We start from the raw sequence: 24,887 nt of genomic DNA, 5'->3' as shown, positions 1-24,887 counted from the left end.
GGTTCTAATATGACGATCTGTCATGCATGTGGTGCGGTGCCTGGCCTCACACATCCATCTCAGGCACTGAGCCTCAGCGATGTTTGCTCTCCACCCCCATCCAAAACATCAATGTTTGGACATTTGTACATGGCGAACGTAATTCATAAGCACTGAGACGAACAGTGAAACAGATGCACTCATACGTGCAGTTACTCACTGACGCACACATACACTCACACACAGCACAGCACATATCCACTCATGCATTTTCTCAGAATATGCCCAAAACCACAGAAGAACATCTGCACATCCATCACATGCACATTCATAAATATGGCGCTGCAGAAACCCAACATATGCCATGCATGGGCACATAAATGCTGTGAATCAATTTTGCTAATTTTGTGTTTATATGAGCTGGTATTTAAGATTTGTTCTTTGCAAGGTCATGTCAGATTTTTCAGGCACATAGTACACTGATTTAAGAGGCTAGTAGCAAAGTATAGCTACAGATATGAATCTAGATACACCAACATATCCTAAATGATAAACAAAATATTAGAAAATTGCACACTCAAATGAATTTCATAGTGAAACAAACACATGCAGCAACATTTTTTTTTTCCGTACATAAAAAGTCAGGCAGACGATTTCAGTATCAAAACATCTGTAGATACAAGGATTTATTTATATATGAGAGTAAGCTTTATTCCCCAAAGATATTACAATGTCGGGGTTGCCTGAGAGCGTACTCTCTCTACTGTAACTTGTGAAGTAATGCACAAAAATATTCCCTTTTGAGAGACCACGAGCTGGCTGCTTCTTTGCTGACACCATGTCTCATGACTCGGTAAGCAATCATCATTGCAGCGCTCGGAGGTGAGCCGTCCATTTGTATTCAGAACGTCGCGCGGCACAGATGGCAGGCAAAATGAGTGGGAGGCCACCAGCGAGGCAGGTTACCTCTCCTCTGTGCCTGTCGTCTCCCCCCTAACACCCCCACCCCAGTAGAGGCAGAGATTCGGAGCTGTAGTCAGTGTGGGCTAGTGTATGGAGTGTAATGATGTAGTAACTGTCTGTTTTCACTGACAGCTGGATGCAGAGGCCAGTGATCTGCTAAAGGAGCTGCAGAATAAACTCAACACGGTGCTGGATGAGCTCAGTGGAGTGTTTGGCTCCAGGTGAGCATTAGCGTGACTCAATGACTGTGTGTGTGTGTCTGTGGGCGGGGAGGGGGGGGGGATCATTTTCATTAAGTTTAGTGTATCCATTCATGTCTTGTTCTTTCAAAGAAAGTGTACTACAAGACTGCTTAGTTATTGAGATGTATTCAAAACATAATTGACTCAAACTCCTGCTGCGCACCACGCTCAGTGAGCACAGCAAGTCGCTAAACATTTCATCTTGAACAAGACACCCCTGCTTTTAACACATTTTCAATAATCTGATAGGACCAGCAGCAGTGAGCTAGCGTCTTATGTTGCAGTGTAAAATATGAACCCAGTAGCAAAGGATTTAAATGACTGCTGTTTTCCATCACACAGTTTCAAAGGTGTGATCGAGGACTGTGTGAAGCAGATGAACCAGGAGCTGGTTCAGATGAAAGGACCGGCCAAAGGGAGCAACGCTGCCATGGATGCAGAGTCTGTCCTCCGGCCTCTTATGGACCTCCTGGATAAAAAGTAGGTATATGCTGAATGCAACGTCTGAGTTTAACTTCTAAGATGTGAGGCAGTTTTGTACTTTGGTCTTCAGTAAGTGGCAATCTCTTTTGCAAACCAATTAAAAGTCATTAATTCAGGAGTGAATAGGTTCAGCCATCCATGGCCATAAAGTTTCACCTGATGGAATTTACTGTTGGCGTGTTGTGAAGAAAAGGAGATGGTGAAGAAAGAAGCGTGAATGGGGTTGCATAAACTGTGGGAGCTAGCATGGCTAATCGGCTAACATAAATATTCGGGGCGGGGGAAAAAAATTATTCACCTAAGTATCGCATTTTTTTTTTTTACAATTTTGAAATTTATTTTTTAATGTCAGAATCGATATATTTGCTTCATTTGAGTCAATGCGGAGGTAGAAGGAACTTACCGCTTTTATTGTTGTAGTCTGAGTAACGTGACGTCATATCTATTCCGTATCCGTCAACCAAAACAACCTGCACCTGGCTGAAGTGAACCAAAATAAGAAAGTAGAAAGCGGTGGAGGGTCGACGTGGATACGACCTGCACCCTCACATTTTAAATCCAAAGTGGTAAACACTACAGATACAGTAAAGTATGGAAACACTTTGGGTTTCACACATTGCCAGGAAAAGCAGAGCAAGACATCATGACTAAAGCTGCATGCTAACTCTGTCATGGACAGGCAACGTTGTGCGGTAACGTGCGGTTAAGCCAGCCGTCACTCTCATCTCCGTGGTCAAACCGGCCGACGCTACAACTGTAAAGCACCCATATACTGACATTTATGTTAAATGCATTCAAACGGCCCTTACGGAGCTGACCATGGATGTATAAAGAGAACGGAGCTGACGGGGGGAGCTACTTGCTACTTATATTATTTCAGTTACAGTATATCACCGATGATAAAAACAATTTCCTAAATGACAGGCCGATCCCACCCCCATATTCAAACTGGCTGGTGTCAGAGTTCAATCACATCACAGTACCTTTTAGAGTTTCTGAATACTTTGATTCTTCACTGTTAATTTTGGAATGATGTGGTTGTATCAGAAACTACAATAAAGACACAAATTTCAGCCTACTTCTACCCTCTCATGTGTATGCCCAGTTCTCTCGAAAGTAAGGAAAGTGGGGAACTTCCCCAAGGTCCCAGGACACAGGGCCTCCAAAAGACCCAGGTTTACTGCATGCCAATTAACGTTAGTTACTTGATTCATTGTGTTAGGGACCACTTAAGTACAATATCAACTATGGCGAGTCCAGCACCACTACTTTATGATGGTCCCATCTTATAGAGGGCTCGTATCAAAATCCAGTTTTAAGACTATTATTGTTGTAGTTGAAGCAACAGGTGATTGTTTCTTCAAAACAACAACAGCTTCAAAAAAAGAAAGAAGAGCAGAAAACGGCACTGAAGGCTTTTCTCAATGGAAAAGATATATTCGCTTTTCTCCCGACTGGCTCGAGCAAGAGTTTGATTGACAGATGGTTCAAGTATTTTTTTGCAAACAATTTAGAATGACGGCTTCTTGGATGGTTCTGTGTGGAAAACCATCTGGCGGGTCAGATTACCTAACATCACCCATCACATTTCCATTCATGAATACAGCAGTATAATAATTACCACCATTTTACATTTGTTTCCTGAAGACAAGCGAGACCAGCATTATCTGTGATTAATTGAACCCAGGGACTGTGTTTACTTCCGTGGCATTCTTGAAAGAACCACAGCGATGATATGCTTCAGCTGAGATCTGGGAATCGCTCTCAACCATTTGTCAAAGCAACATTGAGGCCAATGGGGTATTACAGGGAATCCTCTTAATGATATGGAAATACTAAATCCTTCCTCCTCTCTTTGAGACCCGGCTTGCACAATAGGGTGAGATTAAAGTATAAAGCTACTGCATTTATTCTATGAATCACAGGTGTTTTTCTTCATTAAATCCTATTATTTATGATGGCGTCATCACTTGTTGGCGTCGTCAGCAGTGTTGGCTCATTTTGAGACATGTGCCTCGAGAGTTGACCTGACAAATACACTTCTTTTGCCGCTTTGCAGTTTGATGTTATTTGCCAAGATTTGTGAGAAGACTGTTCTGAAACGAGTCCTCAAAGAGCTATGGAAAATCGTCCTGAACACCATCGAGAGAACAATTGTTCTGCCTCCACTGAGTGACCAGAGTGTGAGTTTGATCAATTATGTCTTTTTCCCTTTTCTGTTACTCTGTTCATCTCTCGGCCTGCCCTCAACCTTCACTCCTCTTCTCCACCTGTCTCTCTCTCATTTCATCCATCTGTTCAGCTCTTTCATGCTCCTTCATAACATACACATTACTGTACAGGAAATGAAACATGGCATCTCTAAATCTTAACACACACAGACTGAGTTGTTAATCCTTCTGTTAGAGCCCAGTTGACATTTTTCATCTCAGAGAATTTACTGTTTTGTTGTTGTTGTCGATGGAAACACGAAAGTGCAGTTCAATGCCATCATGTCAAGCAGTTTTCATTTTCGTCTCTCTGTCACTTGGATTTTCCAAAATAAATAGTGTAGCTTTAAAGGTGCAATGTGTAATGCCAAATCACCTGCTCCAAAGAAATAGAGGGCAGCATTTCACCTCTATTACGAGGTCCACACAATTTCAATTTACTAACTAACAGCAGGGCAAGGATACGCAAAACTCAACCACACTGCTGAAACTCTGAGAGACGTCAAAGTGACACTGCTGCTATCTTATAATCTTCATGTGTGGCGTCGGCCTACAGTTAACATTAGCCATCTCTGTGTTTGTGCCACTAACTGGAGGCTATACAGACCATGCAGGGTTTACGTTAGCTGGCATACGTAGGCTATTATATGGCTATTTAAAACATATATCCGGTAGTTGTTCTATATGGCTGTAATTCTTGAATATTAGCCATATTGGCCGTCAAAAAAGAGTAAATGCTGGGTCCATGTACACTTTGCTAGCTTGTTTATTACATAAAATCCAAAGTGGTAGAAACGAAGAAAACAACCCCTACCTTTGTTCCGTCCTCCCCGCGGCCAGGAGACCACCCCGCTGGGAAGAGAGTGGTCGGCACTTGGCAGCTCAGGGAGACGGACCCCCAGGAAGCAGCCACAATCAGCTCAAACACCAGCGCCAGGAGTCATAGCGCTGGGTCTAACCTGTGTATCGGCAGCAACAGAAAGTTTGCTGATGGGGAGTCGGGGCGATCCCCTCGGATCAGACCCCTGGTGCTGGGGTTAGCACTGGCTGAACTGGAGCTAACTGGGGGAACGTCTCCCGGAGCTGCCGCATGCTCTACTCCCAGCAAAGCAGCCTCCCGGCGCCGAGGAGGACGAGGCAAGGATGCGAGTCGTTTTCTCATTTCTGCCACTTTGGATGTAAAAACGAACAAAACACTTACAGACTATGGATGTGTGATTGACAAGCTCTCGGTGCAGCTCGACAACTACTACAGCTCTACTACTTCTACTACAGTGACTCTCTATCGCCTCTCGAGGAACAAGTGCTATTACAAGACAGTACGGTCTGGGGCTAGCTGCTTAGCATGCTAAGTTTAGTAGATGTATCTGCAACACAATACATAGACGTCATTCTGTTTATAATGTTAGTTCAATATTTGAATGTTTTAAACTAAAATTCTGGTCACATCTTACACATTGCACCTTTAAAACACAATTACAGTAATTGGTTAATGTGTAAGGTTTTACCAGTTAATCTTCTGTTGCTTAGTTTGTTTCTATAATCATTGTTTTCATAGTCATCTATTGAGTGTTTCCAAATTTATTTTCCTTTTGTGTAATGTAAAAATGTCTGTCTGTCCAACAGCAAGGAGCTCAGATGATCTTCAATGCTGCCAAGGACTTGGGACAGCTGTCCAAACTGAAGGTAATTATTGGTTTGTAGCTAAGCTTTAGCTAAGCTTAACCGGCTTGTTGTCTTCTCAGTAAAACAAGAGATCTCTAATAATGCTGAACATGATGTATTATATTGTAAACAATATATGAGAGGCATTATAGGTAATACAGATATACACAGACTCAGTGCACTACAAGAAACTCAAGTAAATGTCAAAATGCATCATGCCAAGATACCAAGAATATAAAATAGATATCCTTCTCATCCTAAAATTATTTGGATGGAAATATACTAGTAAAAGCATCTCTTAGCACCTGCATCTAATTGTGCACAATGATTATGTCATTTGGAAGCATAGCTACTGTATGTAAGCGACTGCAGGCTTTTGCATTGTACAGTGTAACTCAGTCAGTGCAACACTGGCCAGGCTGGTATCTAATTGCTGATGTGACCGGAGGATGTGTAATCCCTCGAGCTGTGTGTAGTGAGGCACTGGAATGGATCAGTGGTTTCAGTGTGGTTTTACTAACAACGGCGGTATGACAGTACCTCAGAGAGGTATTTTAGCTCAGAGTCATACGGGGGATGCAAACTGAATGTGTGTTTATCTGCATTTATACATGTGTGTGTGTGTCTGTGTTTACTTGTTGGTGTGTTCATACTGATATTTTATGTGGGACTCTGCCAGATGTCCTTTGTGGGAACTTGTGGGTACAGTACGTTAGTGTACAGATGGATGTGTTTCTCACTCACTCCCAAAGCATTAAAGTGGTTTCTTCATCGTCATGACATTTATGATTATGACTTAAAAGCTTCACCTCACCTTACTGATTTTTTTTATGTAGTCCTGTATGTATATATACAGTAATGCGTTTCTTGCTACATCCTTATTCAATTAATTATATTACTAATGCATGTGTGTAACCTCATTTACTACAGGGGTTAACATGCAAAATTAATATCTTTCAAATGACTATTTAAGTGCTCTGACCTTTGACCCATGTAATGGATTGGATTTGCAACAGAGTTAATCGGGCTGATATTTTCTTTGTCTGAAACAAATAATGCCGTGTGCAGGACTATTTTGACAATCATGTCCTTTGAGCTTCACAAATCCCACGGTCATACCTGGCCTGCGCTTATCTGCCTAAGCATATGTTACATCTGAGGATTTATAGTGTTTTATCTGCTTCCCCTCCCAAATGTGGTAGCAAGGTAACCATTTCTTTTTAAAGAATATACAGTTCTGGACATCAAATAACAAACAGGGTTTCCATACATCTGCATCATGGGGTTTTCATTAGAGAGAAGTTTTTCATCCTGCCTGCAGCCTTCAGTTATTTTGGGGCCGCCTTTACGTTGTTTTCACAGGATGGGGAGATTACTGGAACTGAGTCAATACAAATCAAGTGGTCCCAGCGCAATCTTGGCATCGAAAACAGACAACATCTTAGCACAGATGTTGATTAGAGCATTTTCTGTCTCACACCAGCTCTTTAAAGTCAGTTGAAAACAAACGTGTGATAGATTAAATCTATACCATATTCTGATTTAAAAAAAGACATGTATGTTTGTTTCATCGGCAGCCTCTAATTTGAGGGGATGGTATGTGCATTTTCACAGAGCTGCACATTGTACACAACTCTTCTAGTGTAAATATGACATCAAATCTTGTGCGCTTTTGTGCAAACAAGGAGCCAGACGCAAAAAAACTATGTAGATTAGCACCAACGTCTGTAGCAGTGTTTGCATCAGTGATTTTGTTTCTTCAAAGTCCTTTTTCATAAAACATGAATGCCATTTTGTGGGAAACACCTGGGAAATAAGGCAGTGCCAGAAGTTATTTGCTGTAATCAATTCACAAATCAGGAAAACTTCAATTAGAATTGACAAAAACACATTTTTCATAATTAAGAGACATTTTTAGAACTCTTATGAGACAGCAAGGCTCACATTTATCAGGTACTCTGCAGTTTAATTGACTACAATCGGTGCTGTTTTGTAAACAGTAGATGTTCGATCTCGGGTACCATGGTTCACCTAAGGTCATTAAACATTTACACAATAACTGGAGAAACAGCTTAAAATGTAAAGCATTTGAATGCAACTTCTGTTCCTGTTTTGCCAACTGTCGAGTGTTTGACTTGATCTGATATCCTTCCAGGAGCATGTCACTCGAGAAGAAGCCAGAAGTCTGACTCCACGACAGTGTGCAGCCATGGACCTCGTGCTTCCCACCATCAAGGTGAGTTTTATGTGGATTACACGGTTGGCTGTGCAGAAAGAGACGCCTGGATGGCTAACCTTGACCTTTAGAAAAGACAGGAGAGCCACATAAGGCAAAGCATAGATATGCAAATGGCCTTTAATGAGAATTTTGTAAATCAAAGACTGAAAACTGGCAGGCTGTGTTTCATTTCATGTCCTTGAGACATCGTGGGCTGGAAAAAACTACTTGTGTGTCTGTAAGTGTGTGTGAGTGTGTGTGAATATTTTATTTTAATGTCATCCTACTGAAAAGGAGAGAAATATTATCCTTAACTGTCGCCTCGCAAATTGCAAACGAGACCTGCTGGCATGAATTGTTCGAAATCTCCCCTTTTTGATAGTACTTCTATCTCCTTGATGTTTCTCGTAGCTGCAAGGAGATGATGCACCCGAATCAAAGTGATTGCTTGACAAAAAAAATACCAATATAGTTATAAAAACACATGACAATACTAGTCTAGACACGTCTGAGCAGACGTAATTAATATCCAGGAATATGAAAAGATGCCCAAAGTCTCTCAGCAAAAGAAAGTGTGAAATGCAGCGCTGTTAATTTACCGCCATACTCCCTTTTGTTGTAAAGGGATATGAGACAATTTCAAGACCCGAGCCTCAGTTCTACAGGGACAAGAAAGAGAGTTATGGTGAGGTGCCACTGGGAGAACACTGCATCATAAAGTGCAGAGAAAACTAATCGATTTTGCTGTCTCCAAGGAAACCACCTGCAGGTTTAGATCAATCATGTCGCTGGAATTCTGTTCATCAGTATTCCAATGAGAACAGTCAATTAACACCGATCAGTAATGCCTTAGGAGAGTTGGCCGATCAGACCAAGAAACGCTATTCAGAGTGTTACTTGTATCTCATTTTTCATATTGCAGGAACAGCGGCTTTAAAACTGTAATCTACAGAAGATGAACAATGGGAGAGATGCATTTAAAAGGAGCCAAATGTACTGTACATATTGACTGATACAAATATATATAATTGACTACTAGTATTAGACTGGTACATCCAAATGTTATCCTAAAGGTACATATTGTATTAAGGAGGATATATAAATGCAGGGGTTAAAACAAAGTATGCATATAATGATTATCCCACTGACACTGGAAATTTATCCAGACTTAACTCTGAACCTGTGAAAGCCAATGGGTAGGATAATCAGTAAATGCACCGGCCCTTAGAGGACTACTGGCAGATGGCATGCAGTCCATTTAACTGATTCCCAATAATGCATTATTTGTTCTTTTCTTTGGACTCTGACCTGTGAGCGATTGTAGAAGAAAGGCAGCTGTTTCTTTCTCTCCAAATCCAGCTTTGTTGTACTAGATATATTTTTGTGTGGATGGACTTCACATCAGAATATAGATGCCACTTTTTTTCCTTCATGAATGTATTTAAAAGACTTAAATACGTTGTTTTTCCTGTAATCAGATATAGGTATTACAGTAAATACTGTATATGGAAAATATATGGGAGTACTTGTTTGTGTAGATTTATCGTAGACTCAAGAGAGAAGTGTAACCTCGCGAGGTTCACCACAAGATGCCAACCGCTGATAAGCCTCGAGGAGAAGAAAAAAAGAAGATAGGAAACAATGAAAGAAACAGGGAGGCGAAAAGGACACAGGGGAACAAAGGAAGAAATTAAATAATAATGAAAGATATAAGGAAGAATGGAAAGAAAGGTAAAGGGGAAAGAAGTTGACTGCTCTTTTTTGCCAGAGCAAATGCAGCATTCCTCAACCAATATACTTCAGTGTATTGGTTTTGAAGCCATGACGAGGGCTTTTCTTACTTGAATAAACATATGCATAACTACAACATGAATGCTTAACGATACCTTAAGATTCACAAACAAGAATATGAGACAAAACTATTGAATACATAGATATTGAACTCATAAAAAGCAGGACTTCTTTTAGGCTCTCAGAATGTAGTTTCTGCTTGACGAGGCATCACCAGATACCAGACTGCTGCCTGGAAACAGCACTGAGTGTAAGTTCTGTCACGACCCACGACCAATTTCTGATAAATAATGAGAATAAATAATAATCTTCACAGAGCGTTGTTCTTTTTTTCTTTCCTACAGCCGCAGTTATTAACCACAGGCGCAGCTAATCCAGTTATTACAGCAATATCTTCACTCAATTGAGTCCAATCAAATCGATTGTTTACCGTGTGTAGACAGTTTGCTAGAGCGAACAACAGTGTAAGAGAGATGACAGCATGAAGCAACTGAAGCAACACAGAGGCGTATTTCTCTCACTAGGAAATGAAGTAGAAAGAAATGTAATAAATAAATAAATAAAAAAGTGGCTGCTCAATGCTATGTTTGCACTTTTTTTTCTAAAAGCGGCACTATTATTTATTTTATTCAGAAGATTATATCTTGTTTTCTTTTACCTGAAATATAGGCCTTAAAGTGGGGGGTAGGATGTATATTTTTGGCATCATTGCGCAAACGTTTCAAGTGTTCTGAGAGATATCTAGACTTTTGCACCTCCTCATGGCTCTGTTTTCAGGCTTTAAAAAATCTACTTTGGCCAATCACAGGTCATTTCAGAGAGAGCGTTACTATTGGCTGTGCTCCGGCTGGTGGGCGGTGCTTGGTATTTCCTCAGTTGATCTCAACACGGCTGCCGGGTCACGAACTTTCTCATTTTACAGCTAAACAGTACACTACGAGACATTTCTGAAAACATTTAAGGTGAGAAATATGCATTACAGTAACAGAATATTGATTCCTATTTGATCAGCGCTGCCTAGTTTGACCGTTTGTTCGGAGTTTGCGAGTGATTCAAGATTCAAGATTCAAGATGTTTATTGTCACGCCGGTTGTACAGGTACAAACGTGTGAAATACTTTTTGCTGGGAAGCTCCATTACATTTACATTACAATTACATTTACATTACAATTATGAAAGGAAATACTTTATACAAGGGCGTATTAAGAACATATACAGACATATTAAGAACATATGTATTAAGAATATATACAGTATAAACAGTATAAGATATATTTTTGTGTAAGAATGTGTCGAATGAATTATCGATTTAAAAGTCTGATGGCCTGGGGAAAAAAATGTTCCTCAGTCTGCTGGTGAGAGTCCCGGGGGTCCTGTATCTTCTACCAGAGGGCAGGAGGGAGAACAGGCTGTTGTGGGGGTGTGTCGTGTCCTTAATGACCCTCAGGGACTTCCTGAGGCACCGCTGGGTGTAAAGCTCCTGCAGGCTGTTGTGGGGGTGTGTCGTGTCTTTAATGACCCTCAGGGACTTCCTGAGGCACCGCTGGGTGTAAAGCTCCTGCAGGCTGGGCAGCTCGCACCCGGTGATGTGTTGGGCCGAGCGCACCACCCTTTCCAGCGCCTTACGGTCCACGTTAGTTCAGCTGCCGTACCAGGTGGTGAAGCAGCCTGTCAGGAGGATCTCTATGGTGCCCCGGTAGAAGTCCCTGAGGATTTGTGGTTTCAGTCTGAAAGTCTTGAGTCGCCTCAGAGCGTACAGTCTCTGCTGGGTCTTCCTGACTACAGCGGTGGTGTGGGTGGCCCATGTCAAGTCCTTATGGATGTTGACACCCAGGTATTTAAAGGTGTCCACCCTCTCCACCGCTGTGCCGTTGATGGTGACTGGGTGGTGAGTGCAACCCCCCACTCCTGTAATCCACGATGACCTCCTTGGTCTTTGAGATGTTCAGGGAGAGGTGGTTGTTCTGACACCACTTTTCCAGGGTGGTCACCTCCGCCCTGTAAGCCGTCTCGTCGCCATGGGAGATCAACCCCACAACTGCTGTGTCATCCGCAAACTTCACGATGGTGTTTGAAACTCTTGTTGACACACAGTCGTGGGTGTAGAGGGAGTACAGGAGGTGGCTGAGAACACAGCCCTGTGGCGCTCCTGTGCTTAGAGTCAGTGAAGTGGAATTGAGGTTGTCTATTCTCGCCGCCTGGGGGGCGTTCCGTCAGGAAGTCCAGGATCCAGTCACACAGTGGTGTGTTCAGGCCCAGATTCTTTAGCTTAGTGACGAGCCTGGAAGGCACTATGGTGTTGAACGCTGAGCTGTAATCCACGAACAGCATCCTCACATAAGTGTCCCTTCCTTCCAGGTGGGAGAGAGGGTGTGTAGGACGTGGGCGATGGCGTCCTCTGTGCCTCTGTTTGGGCGGTATGCAAATTGTAGGGAGTCGAGTGTGGGGGGAAGCATGCATTTTCCTCCGGTCTGGGAAATCTTGCAGATGCCATTAGGAGCACCGGAGGACACCATGTTTTTCGTTCAGATTACCCGTCTCATGCACTACTGTCAGGATATAGTGACCATTTTTTTTTAAATTACGTTTTTTAATCATATTTGCTCCAATTCTGCCCACTGCTGCTTTAAGTTCATTGTGCCAGGACCAATTTTATTTAGGGGTTAAGATAGCTATTTGTTTTCCATACAAGCTGAGTGCGTCTGAAAATTTGGAACAGTAAATATCGCTGAAATTAAATGGAAATGCATGTTGTTGATTTCATTTGATAGACCCAGGGGTAGGCGGATGCAATTTAGCATGAACTTTTATTAATAGGATATATTTAGCATTTGCTCTAGGCTACGTTTTAGATTAATTGCATGCAATTTTCCATTTAGTGTGTGATTTTATTCTTTTTCTCTTTATGAACTCCACCCACGACTCACCCCCTGCTTGCCAGATTATGCATCTTTCACGAGAGGCACACGTCAGTCAAATTTTGGGACTCCTGAGTCATTAGTAAGGCAGTAAAACAGTGACTCTTACTATGCTAAGTCAGTCCCAAGTACGGCCCTGACACCAGTCAAAAAATAATCACCACCCAGCCCCTATTGGGAGACTCATTCTGTGTGATGAAGATGATGTGGCTCAAATGTCACCTGGCAGCTGTATACAATGTTTATACCTCTATCTACTGTGTTTTCTTGTCCAGTACCTCTACAAGTGTGAGATTGGTGTGTATCAACTTTTTAACGTAAATCACGACAACAGAGCCTACACTAACACCCCAACAAATACTCCTTTGTCCCTATAATGATTATGTGTTACAGTGTAGAGAGAGAAATGTGTCTCCAAGTACTTCATCTTCACTTCTTTTCAGCAACACCTCCGTTCTTAATAAGATCTGTCCGTGGCCAGCCTCCCACCTTCCACACGTGGGAGTGGTGACAGCATTTGAAAAGAAAGCACAGCCTTGTCTGTCCTTGGCGATCAGGCTTATCAGCGCAAATGTGGATTAACCACCCAAGCATGGGTTTTAGTTTCCAATGCATGGTAATTAGCAACAAAAGTGGCTATTACTGCTGTCTCTTGTCTGGTCCCTTGTAAACTGCATACTGTCAACGTAATCCTATAGGCTATTTTCTCAGCCGGCTGTAACCTGCTGTCGTGTATAAACTCAAAACTCATCATGTTCAAAGTTATTCCAAAGTTTCTGTTCACCTTGGGAAATTATTAAATCAAATCTGAGCTGCTCTTTCCTGTTTTCTTTTTATCTTTCAGCAATACTTCCATGCTGGAGGAAATGGGCTGAAGAAAACCTTCCTCGAAAAGAGCTCCGATATGAAGTCCCTCAAATATGCTCTCAGCCTTTACACTCAACCTACAGATGCCTTGATCAAGAAATATATATGCACCCAAACCTCTCAAGGTAATGAGCTACTGTAGCCAAGGTCAGGCTCAATTAGGTTTCAGTTCAGGGAGTGGAATTACCTCAGCTTTCAAGTAATGATTAAGAGCTGTGTTCTGTGACCATAGAAAGGGTCTCACGTGGGTTGGTTCAGACTAAAAGAAAGCTGCTATAGAGGTAAGAAATGCAAGCAAGACCAAGCGATGCTAAAAGGATGCTTGGATAGTGAAAGTGGCTAGAAAGGTGTGAGAAATCCCATATTGTGGACGCTATTGTACCACAGCATTTAGCACTTTCTCCCGACACTAGTAAGTAGGCATATTCTAATTGAACTTGATAAACTCTGCTGTTTTTGCAGCCTCTATAAAAGTAAACTCTTTAAGGGATAAATTAGAAGGAAAAGTCTGATTATCACTAAATCACTAGCTGCTTCTGTTGGTATTAAGAATTGATTGAAAATAATGTGACTCCAGTCCTGGCTCATTTTAACCTCCACATAGTTTCTGTTTTCCCATCAGCTTCCTTTACATTACAGCGTTCTGAGGTCCGTCTGTGTCACTTTATTTTCTTTAGGCTTATATGTGAAGTGGACATTGCAGTGATTGCATTTACTGTATAGGGGATACAGTCATTTATCTCTTCCACTGTAAATAAATAAATAAGTCCATTTTCTGTGGCCTCTTCAGCCCATACCCTGAGGGACTTGGATGCTCCCATGCTCTATTTCTCTCTCTCACTCTTATTAGAAACACATAAAAACACTGTCATGACAAATTTATAAGATACATATGTAGGAGGGCTGGGACGATTCACCTATGGGTGCCGATTCAATATGTATTGTGATTTTTAAATATTGTGATTCTACAAGTAATGCGATTCGATATTACGACGTATTGCGATTTTTGTTAACTTTTTTAACACTAGACCATGGGAAAAAGTTAAATCATACACTTCTAAGGACTTTTTCTTTAAAAAAAAAAAATCTAAATTGTTAAGTAAAAATGTTGATTTTCAGAAAGTCCGTAGTCAGAGATGTCCTGAAGTCAATTTGACCGAAATACGATAATGTTTCCTGTCCATGACAGAGTTAGCATGCAACTTTAGTCATGATGTCTAGCTCTGCTTTTCCTGGCAATGTGTGAAACCCAAAGTGTTTCCATACTTTACTGTATGAGTAGTGTTTACCACTTTGGATTTAAAATATGAGGGTTCAAGTCGTATCCACGCGGACCCTCCGCTGTTTTGTACTCTCCCGTTTTCGGCCTGCTGCTCGTTTGTTCAGGTTGACGGATACGGAACGGATATGACGTCACGTTGCTCAGATTACAACAATAAAAACGATAATTTCCTTTCTACCTCCACATAGACTCAAATGAAGCAATTATATCGATTCTGACATTAAAAAATTAATTTCAAAATCCCCCCAAAAAGAAAATCGCGATACATAGATGAATCAATTTTTTTCCCACCCCTAATGTGTAGTGTAAATGTATAAATTCCCTCTTGTAATCATTCTCTCCGTCATCACCGACCCACTTTCATGTGTTGTTGTTGTTGTTTCATTCATCTGTCTCTATATGGAACTTTTTTTCCCGTCTCTCTCTATAACAAGACGGAAATACCTTCAGGTGTCCGGAGAGATTTGAGAGGGAATTCAGCCCAGTGGGGCGTTGAAGCTTTAAGCTCCTGGTTGCCTATGTGTGTTCAGCGTTGCAGAACGCTGCCTAGGCAGGCAGCAGGAAGCAGAATGGCAATGGGAGAAAGCTATTCAGGCAGCCAGCAGGCCCAACCAGCTCTCACTGACTGGCAGATGGGCATAGACGCACAGTGTTTCAGTGCTATTTTGAGACTGCTAGATGTGTTTCTCCTCTTCCTTCCTTCTGAGTTGACACCATGTTGTCACTCTTTATCTGAGGTGGTCTAATGTGATGCCTGTAAGTGGAGTTAGTGAGGTGGTAGGTGACGCGTATTAGGTCAGTAAACAGTGTGGGGATTTGCTGATGCGTGATGAAGCACAGTGGACACTGTTTCATTAATCACGACCCCTGTGCTCTGACACATTTAGACCATGTCATGCACAAGTCTATTCCTGCTAAGTGTGCGCTTGGAAGCATGCAAGTGTCGTTCTGTTTGCTAGGGAGCGGGCTCCAAGTTTTATCCTGGATGAATATAGGTTAAAAAAATATATAATATAGCTGCTTTAAGCTACAATCATACAAATCTTTCTTCACAAAGTAATTTCATGCAGATATTTTACAGCTTTTTGCTCATAAAGGAATCTTCTGTTGATTTGTCACTTAAAGCTGCAGTGCGTAGAAACGGAGCAAATATGATTATAAAAAAGTTATTTTAATAAAACGGTCACTATATCCTGACAGCAGTGCATGAGACAGGTAATATGAAAAAAATCATGTGCCTCTGTGTCCTCCAGTGCTCCTAATGGCATCTGCAAGATTTCACAGACCGGAGGTAAACAACCAATCAGAGCCGAGCTGGAGCCTGCCGTCTCTGAGCAGCTGTCCACCAGCCGGAGCACAGCCAATAGGAACGCCCAATAGGAACGCTCTCCTTCTGAAATGACCTGTGATTGGCCAAAGCCTCCCATCACGGGCTAGATTTTCTAAAGCCTGAAAACAGAGCCATGAGGAGGTGCAGAAGTCTAGTTGTCTCTGAGAACACTTGAATTACAATATGCTGAAAGGTTATTATGGATTTTTTGCCCAATGATGCCAAAAACGTTCTGCCCACTGCAGGTTTAAGGGTAACATCTTGGTTGTTCGAAACAGCAAAGGGGAAAAATTCAATGAATTAAACAGCAACTCAGCAACAGTTAATGTCTACAAACTCACTTCCTCTTATCTGTTTACTCCTTTTGTTAGCATTTTCCTCACTTAATCTGCTCACCCTCCTCGCTGCCACCTTTGTTTTATGTATGTTTGCTTTCTTTTATCTCCCTTATTATTCACACGCTGATCTCCCTTCTCCCTCAAACTGCCCATTCCAATGTCAGCTTTGTACGTGACTGTTTTTTATTTCATAAGGGCACCTACTGACAGTGTCTCGTCTCTCTAACTCCAGTCAGAAAACTGACAGAATCTATTTATTTATTACATTATTTCAGCCCATAGCTGAAGCAAATGTGCTGTGGCATTGCTCAGTTAATTTCCCACAAGTCCTGGGCGTAATTGTGCAGCGGGCATCATTACAATAAATCAGGAGGCTTGTTCCTTCATTACCAGCTGTAATGGGCACTGCATGTTTGGCACGTATTGATTAGCTATTGGATCAGCATGCCTCTTCATCAACCTCATCGGCACTTGCCTTCCAGTGTTCAACATCTGTTTGTCCTGGGCTGGATGAAACACGAGGCAGCAGGACTCCCTGCATCAGGCAAAGTGAGACACATGGTCAGCAATGAGTTCTAATTGTTTACTGGCAGCGACATGTCCCCATGTGATTGAAACTGTAATGCTGATGTAACCGTGCAGGGCGTGATGCCTAAAAGGGTATTTCCTGCTTTTCACCCCTCTCTACCTCCTTTCTGACACGTTCTTTCACTTCTACTTGACTTGTCTGCGTGCTGTCAAACCCAATGTTTTGGTTTGAACAGTTTGACTATTTCATTCTGCAGAACATTATTTTTTTAGTGCATCCCTTCGCACCATCTACCTCCTCCATGGCCTTCAAACCAGGCCGGTTATTTCATGTTTCTTTTTTCTTTTTTTCTTCTTGTTGTGGTTCTTGTTCAGCCTCAAGCTAAAGGAAACCCTGACTGTGCTCGCTACTAGGCTGCCATAGGGGTGAAATCCAGTCTACTCCCCTACTGTTTTTCTTGGTTTTAGTATTTTAGCTTTGACATACAGAGAGGTGTTTATACACCACATTTTGGATCAATTTCTGGATACCTCATCCGCAAAAAAAAGCTGCACCCACAGTTTTTGGATCCTTTCATCTCTCTCTCTCTCTCTCTCTCTCTCTCTCTCCCTCTTTCTTTCTCTCTCTCTCTCTCTATTTCTCTCCCTCTCTTATGCCACTTCTCTATCCTCTCCGATTCGCATTATGCCTTTTTTCCAATTCCCCTGTTGTTGTTTTGGTGTGTGTCCAGGTCAGTCATCCAACGGATCCGTGGGGGAGGTGTCGATGCAAGTGAATCTCATCTCTCACCCTGGCACTGGAGAGCACAAAGTCAGCGTGAAGGGTGAGCTTTTCCACTGCTCAGACCTGCTTTTTGTCATACCTGGTTAAATATATTCACACCTGAAAAACAAAGACTCACCATTGAGAGCTCATGGTGTTAATCTCATTTGTGCGATAGTGCTGCTGGGCCATGATCAGCAGCATTGTATTATAGTATTGGAGCTCGCTTTGGAGACAGAAAATGAGGAAATTAACATGATCGCTGATGACATAATTAAAGTCATTATACGGAAAACCAAAACCATAATCACAGCTGGGGTTTTAGATTTTTCTATTCTTGCAGATGCTATAAAAAAGTCACTTATGATTTATAGATCTAAAATGTGTTTTCTAGTGTTTCCTCTAATACCACTAACAGGTTGAAATTTTTGGCTTTTGGTCAAATGTCTTGTCAACTAATGGATGTATTGTCACATAGTGGGTGGGTTAAGATTTCATCTACTTGATGGATTGGCTCAATTTTCTACATTTTCTACAGACATTGAGAGGATGAATCCTAATGACTTTGGTGATCCTTTAACTTTTCATGTAGTACCATCACCAGATACAAATGTAATTTTGTCCAATACTTTGCTTTATGACGAAAAACCTGCAAAAGTAATGACATTATATCAGCCTCTTCTGTATTTTGTGGATATTATTAGCATGCTAACACGCTAAACTAAGATGGTAAACATTATACGTGCTTAACTTCAGCATGTTAGCATCATCATTGTGTGCATGTTCAACGTATTCTCAAACAACGGTTCGTATGATATCTTATGAAAAAGTGATTCCTCATTTTGCGTTTGTTTTCCTACGAAGGTCCAGCAACACGTGTCAATTTACGTTTGTTACATGCATACAGTCTTTTCAAAATAAACTTCCATCTTCACAGGAAACAACTTAGTTAGGTAAGGTTTAGGAAAAGATCGACTTGGTTAGGTTTAGGCAATAAAACTACTTTGTTAGGTTTAGTAAAAGATCATGTTTTCGCTTAAAATAACTCCTGAAGTGGCGTAAGTTACGTGACCAATAAATCAACGTTGTCTTCTGGTTTCACTCAGGGTATGAACACCGGTCTCCTGGGTGAAAGTCCAGTAATTTTAGACCCACTCATCCACCTCAACCTCCTCCCTACGTGGCGTTTGCCGCTCTTTATACTTCCTGGTTCATGATTACGTGATTACATACAAATTGATTTTGTGGGACATACATGGATTACAGTGCATTACTTTTCATAGGTTTAGCTACGAACAGTATATGAGACCAGCCTGGCATGTTAGCCGCTAGTATGATTGTTGACTTTTGTCTTGTGTCAGACTCTTCACTAACTGAGAGTATATGTATGATACTTCATTTTAATCAAAGAACAAATAATTACATTTACTCTTTTTGAAAACTGAAAAAAAATGTACAGATTATTGTGCCTTGTTAAAACAGGCACCACTGTTATTTGAAGTCCATTTATATAATGACACACTTGTTGATTTTTGTTTACTAATTGTCAGCAACAAAAATCGGACTCATCCTTCTACAGCTGCAATGATTTCTGTTCCACCTCCGGAAGTAGCACCAAATGCACTACAGCTGGCAATCAGCTATAATCAGCCGACAGCAGTCACATGACGACGTGGTTGCCAGTTAGGTTACTATGGCAATCATATAGGGATATTTCTATTATTACAGGATGAAGAGATGCAGTTTAGCCTTTTATGTATTTATTTTCTACATTTCCCAGAATTACCTTTGGCAACAACCAAAAAAATACACTCTTGTAGTTTCACTCATATGACATCCAAAGATGCTTACCATTAATGTTGCAGATAAAAGAAAATGTCTCTGCTATCATTCTATTGTACTTGCTCTGACAGTATCTCAGCATAATATGACATTTTCTACATTTAGTCAGTTATCTGTTGGAGAATAAAAAGATAAATACACTTAAAAAAATAGAGAATGGGACCAGAAGACATTTGGATTTTCTGGATCTATGATGTCACTGATTATTGTTATTTTCTCTGTATTTCTCAGTGGTCGCAGTGAACAACCTCATCTGGCAAACCAACGCCATGTTCCGGCCGTTTGTAGAGGTCAACGCCGTGGGACCACACCTGGCTGACAAGAAGCGCAAATTCAGCACCAAGACCAAGAATAACAATTGGTCACCAAAGTACAATGAAACATTCCAATAGTGAGTAATCGCGCTTTGTTTGTGTGAGTTACAGAGGTGGAGAGAAGAGGGGGCAAAGCTGAGGGTGTTTTTAAAAGCATATATATTATTATTATTGTTATCCAGCTTTTTTGCTGCCTACATACAACCTAAAAATAGTCAACATTCTGTACCTTAACTATATGCTGCAGTATCTTCAAACTAGTATTCAGTATGCTGCACACTACAGAAGAGCATCCAGCAACCTATATACCACATAATACCCGTAATACCTTACTGCCAAAGTCTTTCCAATTGTTCTAAGCTGTGAATGGAATGCAATTTCTTCCCCAGCACTTCTGCTCATTGCTTTGAAACTGTTTGAAGTAAGTCAAGTGACTGCTTTAGCAATCTACCATATAGGCTTGTCCTCTTTGACACCGTCATTCTGAGCCAAGCCAACTAAAGTCACACAGCTAAAGTGATCTTAGACGGAGTTGTAATAACACCAGTGTGATCAGTGCAGGCTCAGTCCTGTCTATATAAAGATTTACTCCTCCCATTGTCAATTGATTTTTAAGAAGCTGTTAAAGTTGCTGGGGGATAATAAGATAATAACCTTAAAGTAGACGCCAAATCAGGCCGAGGGCTTAATGTGGGGTGGTCCAATGGCCCCTTTACCACTTCCTACCCCCACCTTACGCCGCCCTTGCTCGGAACCACACCCATCTTCGAACTCGGGATTTATTTTAATCTCAATTACACACTTGTAAAGTTTTGTGACTGCATCTTGTGATGCTATCACAGTGACAAAATCTATCCACAGACATATAAACACCTGGCAAAGTACTCAAAACCGCCTCTGTGGTGGTTACCGCTACAGTAGGTGTCTCCAGGAGCACACATTTTGCCATGATGACACACTCACAGACTCAAGATGACAAGATGAAAACAATTCAAGCGTCGCCGTCGCGGCTGGTAACAAAAAGCTGGCTCTGAATAATGGCTCGTTTGAAAAGAAACATTAATTTCACTTGCAAAACATGACTGAATTGTCTCATTACAGCCACTCATATAATAAGGTGTCTTTTCACTGGGGAATTATCACCCAGCCACCCAGTCTCTTATACTGACACGTTATATTCACTGTGAACAAAGCCGAATGTCAGTGTCCAAAAAGCAATTGGTGTGCACTTGTGTACAATTGTTCATAATGACACTTTGAGCTTTTCATTAAGTTTGAACAATAATAAAGAAGAACATCAAAGTCAAGTTAGTATACATTTACTTGACAGTACTATCATGATATGGTTAACCCTACATTTCTATTATCCACGGAGGTTAAATACTTTCCTTTTTAAATTCTGAAGTACTAACAGTCTAGTAAAACATTACTGGTTTTGCTTCATGTGTTCTTGAGTTCCACCTTTCTGATCTCTGCGTGTCATTTCTCCCAGTGTTCTAAGTAATGAACATGGTCCGGAGGCCTACGAGCTGCACGTCTCGGTAAAGGACTACTGCTTTGCCCGCGAGGACCGCATCATCGGCATGACGGTCATCCAGCTCAGAGAGCTGGCGGACAAGGGCAGCTGCTCGGCCTGCTACCCCCTGATGAAGAGCGTCTCCATGGACGAAACTGGCCTCACCATCATGAGGATACTCTCTCAAAGGACCACCGACGAGGTGGCCAAAGAGTTTGTGCGTCTCAAGACGGACACACGCTCGACGGAGGAAGTGTCATAATGTGCAACAAAAATGCAGTATTAAAAAGAGTTGTGTTGTCTTAAGTGGAAGATGAAGAGAAAAATTGAGAAGGAGAAAGAGCAGTAGCAGCAGATGTTCTTTCTGGATAGAAGCTGGAGAATGAGTTTGTCCAAAGAGAAGCGCAGGAGGCCCAAATGTGGCGAGACAGCAAGACGGTGAGAGAGAGAGAGAGAGTTGTGTTTGTTTGTTTGTTTTTGTGCATGTGCGTAAAACATCTGTTGGAATGTTCATTTTAAAACTACAGTATGTACAAGTGTTTACTTACCGTATGCTTACTATTAAGTACTATATTCTACGAGTTATGTTAACGAGACATGAAATACCTTTTGTACAACATTTAGTCTTTTTGAACAGAGATTTGTTCCAATAAAGTGCCAAACCAGTGAAAAAAAGAACAAAACCAACGTATATGAATTATGGTGAACTTAGTATGTTTGAAATTTGCTCGATTATTTTGTCCGGTGTAAGTCATTTTCTGACCGTGTGGCGTTTTGATTGTTGCAAAGTCTTTCATTTTGCACCCTCGTTTTTTGGCTTCACGTTCTTCCACACAGCACTGTTGTGCATGTCCTCTTCTCGGTCATGTCTCTCCCATGATTCCACAGTGACCACCGAGCAGGGTCCTGTCCCCTTGCCTTCAAACTGTTTGTATTTTAAGTCGACCTGAAAATAGACCATGTTTTTTTAAATGGCGATGACTGCTATGTAAACCTTCATAGGTGTTTGTAATTTTATAACCATGACAACAATGACGACAGCCTCCAGTGCTAACAGTCTTAGCAGAAAGGACGGAAATGTTTTCTTTTTCTTTGGCTTTTTTGTTCTTTGTTTTCGGCCATCAGCTTCCAGCCTTTCTGAATGACCACTGTGAACATGAGCTTTGGAAGGCAAGCTTACATGACATTGCTGACAGTTTGATATTATTGTTTCATATTTTTCCGATAACTTTGTTCCTGATAAACTGCCAAAGTTATATAAAATATTTGTACAAAAGCAATCCATTACATGTATGAAGATAAATATGTACATGTGATCTATTACTTTTTCAATGCTTAATATTTGATTATTGATAGGGTGGTACTACTAAGATTTTATTTTTTTTATTTCCTGTGAAGCTGTTAACCAATATGAAAGTTGCACATGTTACTTTACACATTAGTTATATCAGCTTCTGTCATTGGAATTATTTTTCTTCATAAAGGAAAGAGTCTAACATTTGGTAAATATGCAACATTCCTATGTATTGCACTGATGGCGAATTGTATGTCATGTAAATATATTTAGTGAGATATTGTACAAAAGTCTACTTTTCTTCAATGTGCATAAAGTATGTGCAAATGTGGTAAAACATCTGGGTCATTTTGAAACAATTGTCCAGCAGACATCCCTTTAACACATAGTATATACATCATACATAATGACACATGTGGTCAGTTGCATTCAATTTTTGCTGTCTGAGCAAATCACAAACCAGTCGATGCTGCGTTTAATGTGAAAATGAATGTTACAGGTTTGCAGATCTGTTTGCTCCCATGGTGGGTATTTTAGTGTGAAGACCAGTACAATCGCTGTAAAAAAGATATAACCTCTGAAAAGATTACCGATTTAGCATGGCACTACTACAACTTCCGTGTCCAAAGCGTGATGCCATTTGGCCCAAAAATACTTTTTCCCATAGACTTACATTGGGAACGAGACGTCTGTAACTCAGCGGATAATTTTTTTGAGGTAAATCAACTTCCCAGTGCGAACACTTGAATAGCCCTTATTTAAATCATCCAGTCCTTAAAATTGTAAAATACAATAATAGCTGAATCCAGAGTTATTTCCCTTCCTCCGTTCATGTGAATGAGCCCCAGTCCGAGGCTGGAGCAGGAAGCTGGGAGTCGGAGTTAAAGGAAACGTTACTGCGCCTGCTCTATGGGCCCAATGGATGAGGAAGGATCGCTGGATGATCCGGGTACTTTACCACTCGACAGTCTGAGCAACTCTCATAGGAATGAACGGGAGCCCGCCTCCCAACGCTGTATCCAGTTCTCTTTAAACATCCATGTGTGGAGCAGGCTGCAGGGGTCTGGTAAGCTCACTTCTTTCTAACTATGCAACTATTTTTTTGTTTATTTTCATTTTCAGACTTGTAGTATTCAATCCCAACCAACGCTGCCTCATAACATCACTTGAGGCAATATATCACACTTTGCTCAGCTCCTTCTGGAGCCACAAAAGGCTTTATACATTTTTTTTTCGCAAATCCACTTGTTCTCCCCAAGGCCTGACAGACTTTGATGTGTATATTTGCTGAAGTTTGCCTTTAACTGTTACAAACCTCCCCCAATACATCATAAAGCTCATTTTACAACATTAAATATTAACACAGGCTAATTGTACACACTCAACCCCAGAGATTATTATTATTATTATTATAAACTCAAACAAAAGCACATTATGGCATTTTAAAATGTAAAAAAATTTCCCTAAAATGTATGAATTATGTGTTTTTACTATGAGATTGACTGAAAAGGTACACATTTTTTAATAGTTTAGAGTTGCAGGGCGAAAGATGGACTTTTTTGAGAGATTTCCCCACCTTCCTAGTGGTGTCTGCAAATGCTATCTGAGACATTTTTGCCTTTTGATGCTCACTCTATGAAAAACACCTACAGATTATTTCACAAGATACTGTAATCCTGAAGGCTTTACTTTGTCAAATAACTCTATGATTTCATGGTGCCTGAAATGAGTGTTTTGAAATCAGTTATGCTCTACTTACTGTCAGTCATTCAACGCCCACAGGAAGAAATGCATTTCTGTGGCAGGAAATAATCCCTGAAAAACATGTCACCTGCCAAAATTTGAATGCCACATTCATGTCTTTTTATTTGGGCCATCTGTGTTACTTAAGAGACACACAAGAGCTGTTCATTTCTGGTTTAATGTGAGAATGTAGCCTGAAACTCAGCACTGTAAAGCCCAATGTAATGAGTCAAATGCTAGACAGTATGGTGGTACCTATAGGTGATACTTTAGGGAGATGCAAACTGTATAAATGTAGACAAAGGTCCATGTCACAATTCAAAATGATACACAATTATTTTAAAGAACCATTAACCACATTAGAAATAACTTGTTCTCCAGAGAAAAACAGCCGTTCATCGAAAGATGATTAAAGGAACAGCCCAGAAGCCCACACAGTGAATCTAATCACCTGGAACCAGCACAGAAGAGGGCCAGACAAGGTAAGTCCATTCGTCATTGTCACCCTTTTGTCTTTTCTTTACAGCTGCATACTGAAGAAGATTGGGGAAAGAAAGAAAACGAGAGATACCAGGAGATGGACGGATAAACATGTGGGTGT

General features: G+C 41.0%; 2 protein-coding genes across 3 annotated transcripts in view; both read left to right on the top strand.

The window, feature by feature from the left end:
* The window catches only part of unc13c (unc-13 homolog C (C. elegans)), a 133,400-nt gene extending 110,831 nt beyond the window's left edge, over positions 1–22,569 (top strand). For both annotated transcript variants that reach the window (XM_074611026.1, XM_074611033.1), the window contains 9 exons: positions 1,075–1,163; positions 1,527–1,664; positions 3,727–3,850; positions 5,504–5,563; positions 7,698–7,778; positions 13,314–13,461; positions 17,546–17,638; positions 19,651–19,810; positions 21,226–22,569. In XM_074611026.1, the coding sequence (XP_074467127.1) occupies positions 1,075–1,163; positions 1,527–1,664; positions 3,727–3,850; positions 5,504–5,563; positions 7,698–7,778; positions 13,314–13,461; positions 17,546–17,638; positions 19,651–19,810; positions 21,226–21,511 (1,179 nt within the window). In that variant the 3' untranslated portion in view covers positions 21,512–22,569. The remainder of the gene's footprint in view (positions 1–1,074; positions 1,164–1,526; positions 1,665–3,726; positions 3,851–5,503; positions 5,564–7,697; positions 7,779–13,313; positions 13,462–17,545; positions 17,639–19,650; positions 19,811–21,225) is intronic.
* The window catches only part of insyn1 (inhibitory synaptic factor 1), a 625,574-nt gene that overhangs the window by 262,879 nt on the left and 337,808 nt on the right, over positions 1–24,887 (top strand). The window lies entirely within an intron of this gene.

The sequence above is a fragment of the Sebastes fasciatus genome, chromosome 2, assembly GCF_043250625.1.
Source record: "Sebastes fasciatus isolate fSebFas1 chromosome 2, fSebFas1.pri, whole genome shotgun sequence".
NCBI lineage: Eukaryota > Metazoa > Chordata > Actinopteri > Perciformes > Sebastidae > Sebastes > Sebastes fasciatus.
This window is presented reverse-complemented; position numbering and strand designations above follow the sequence as displayed.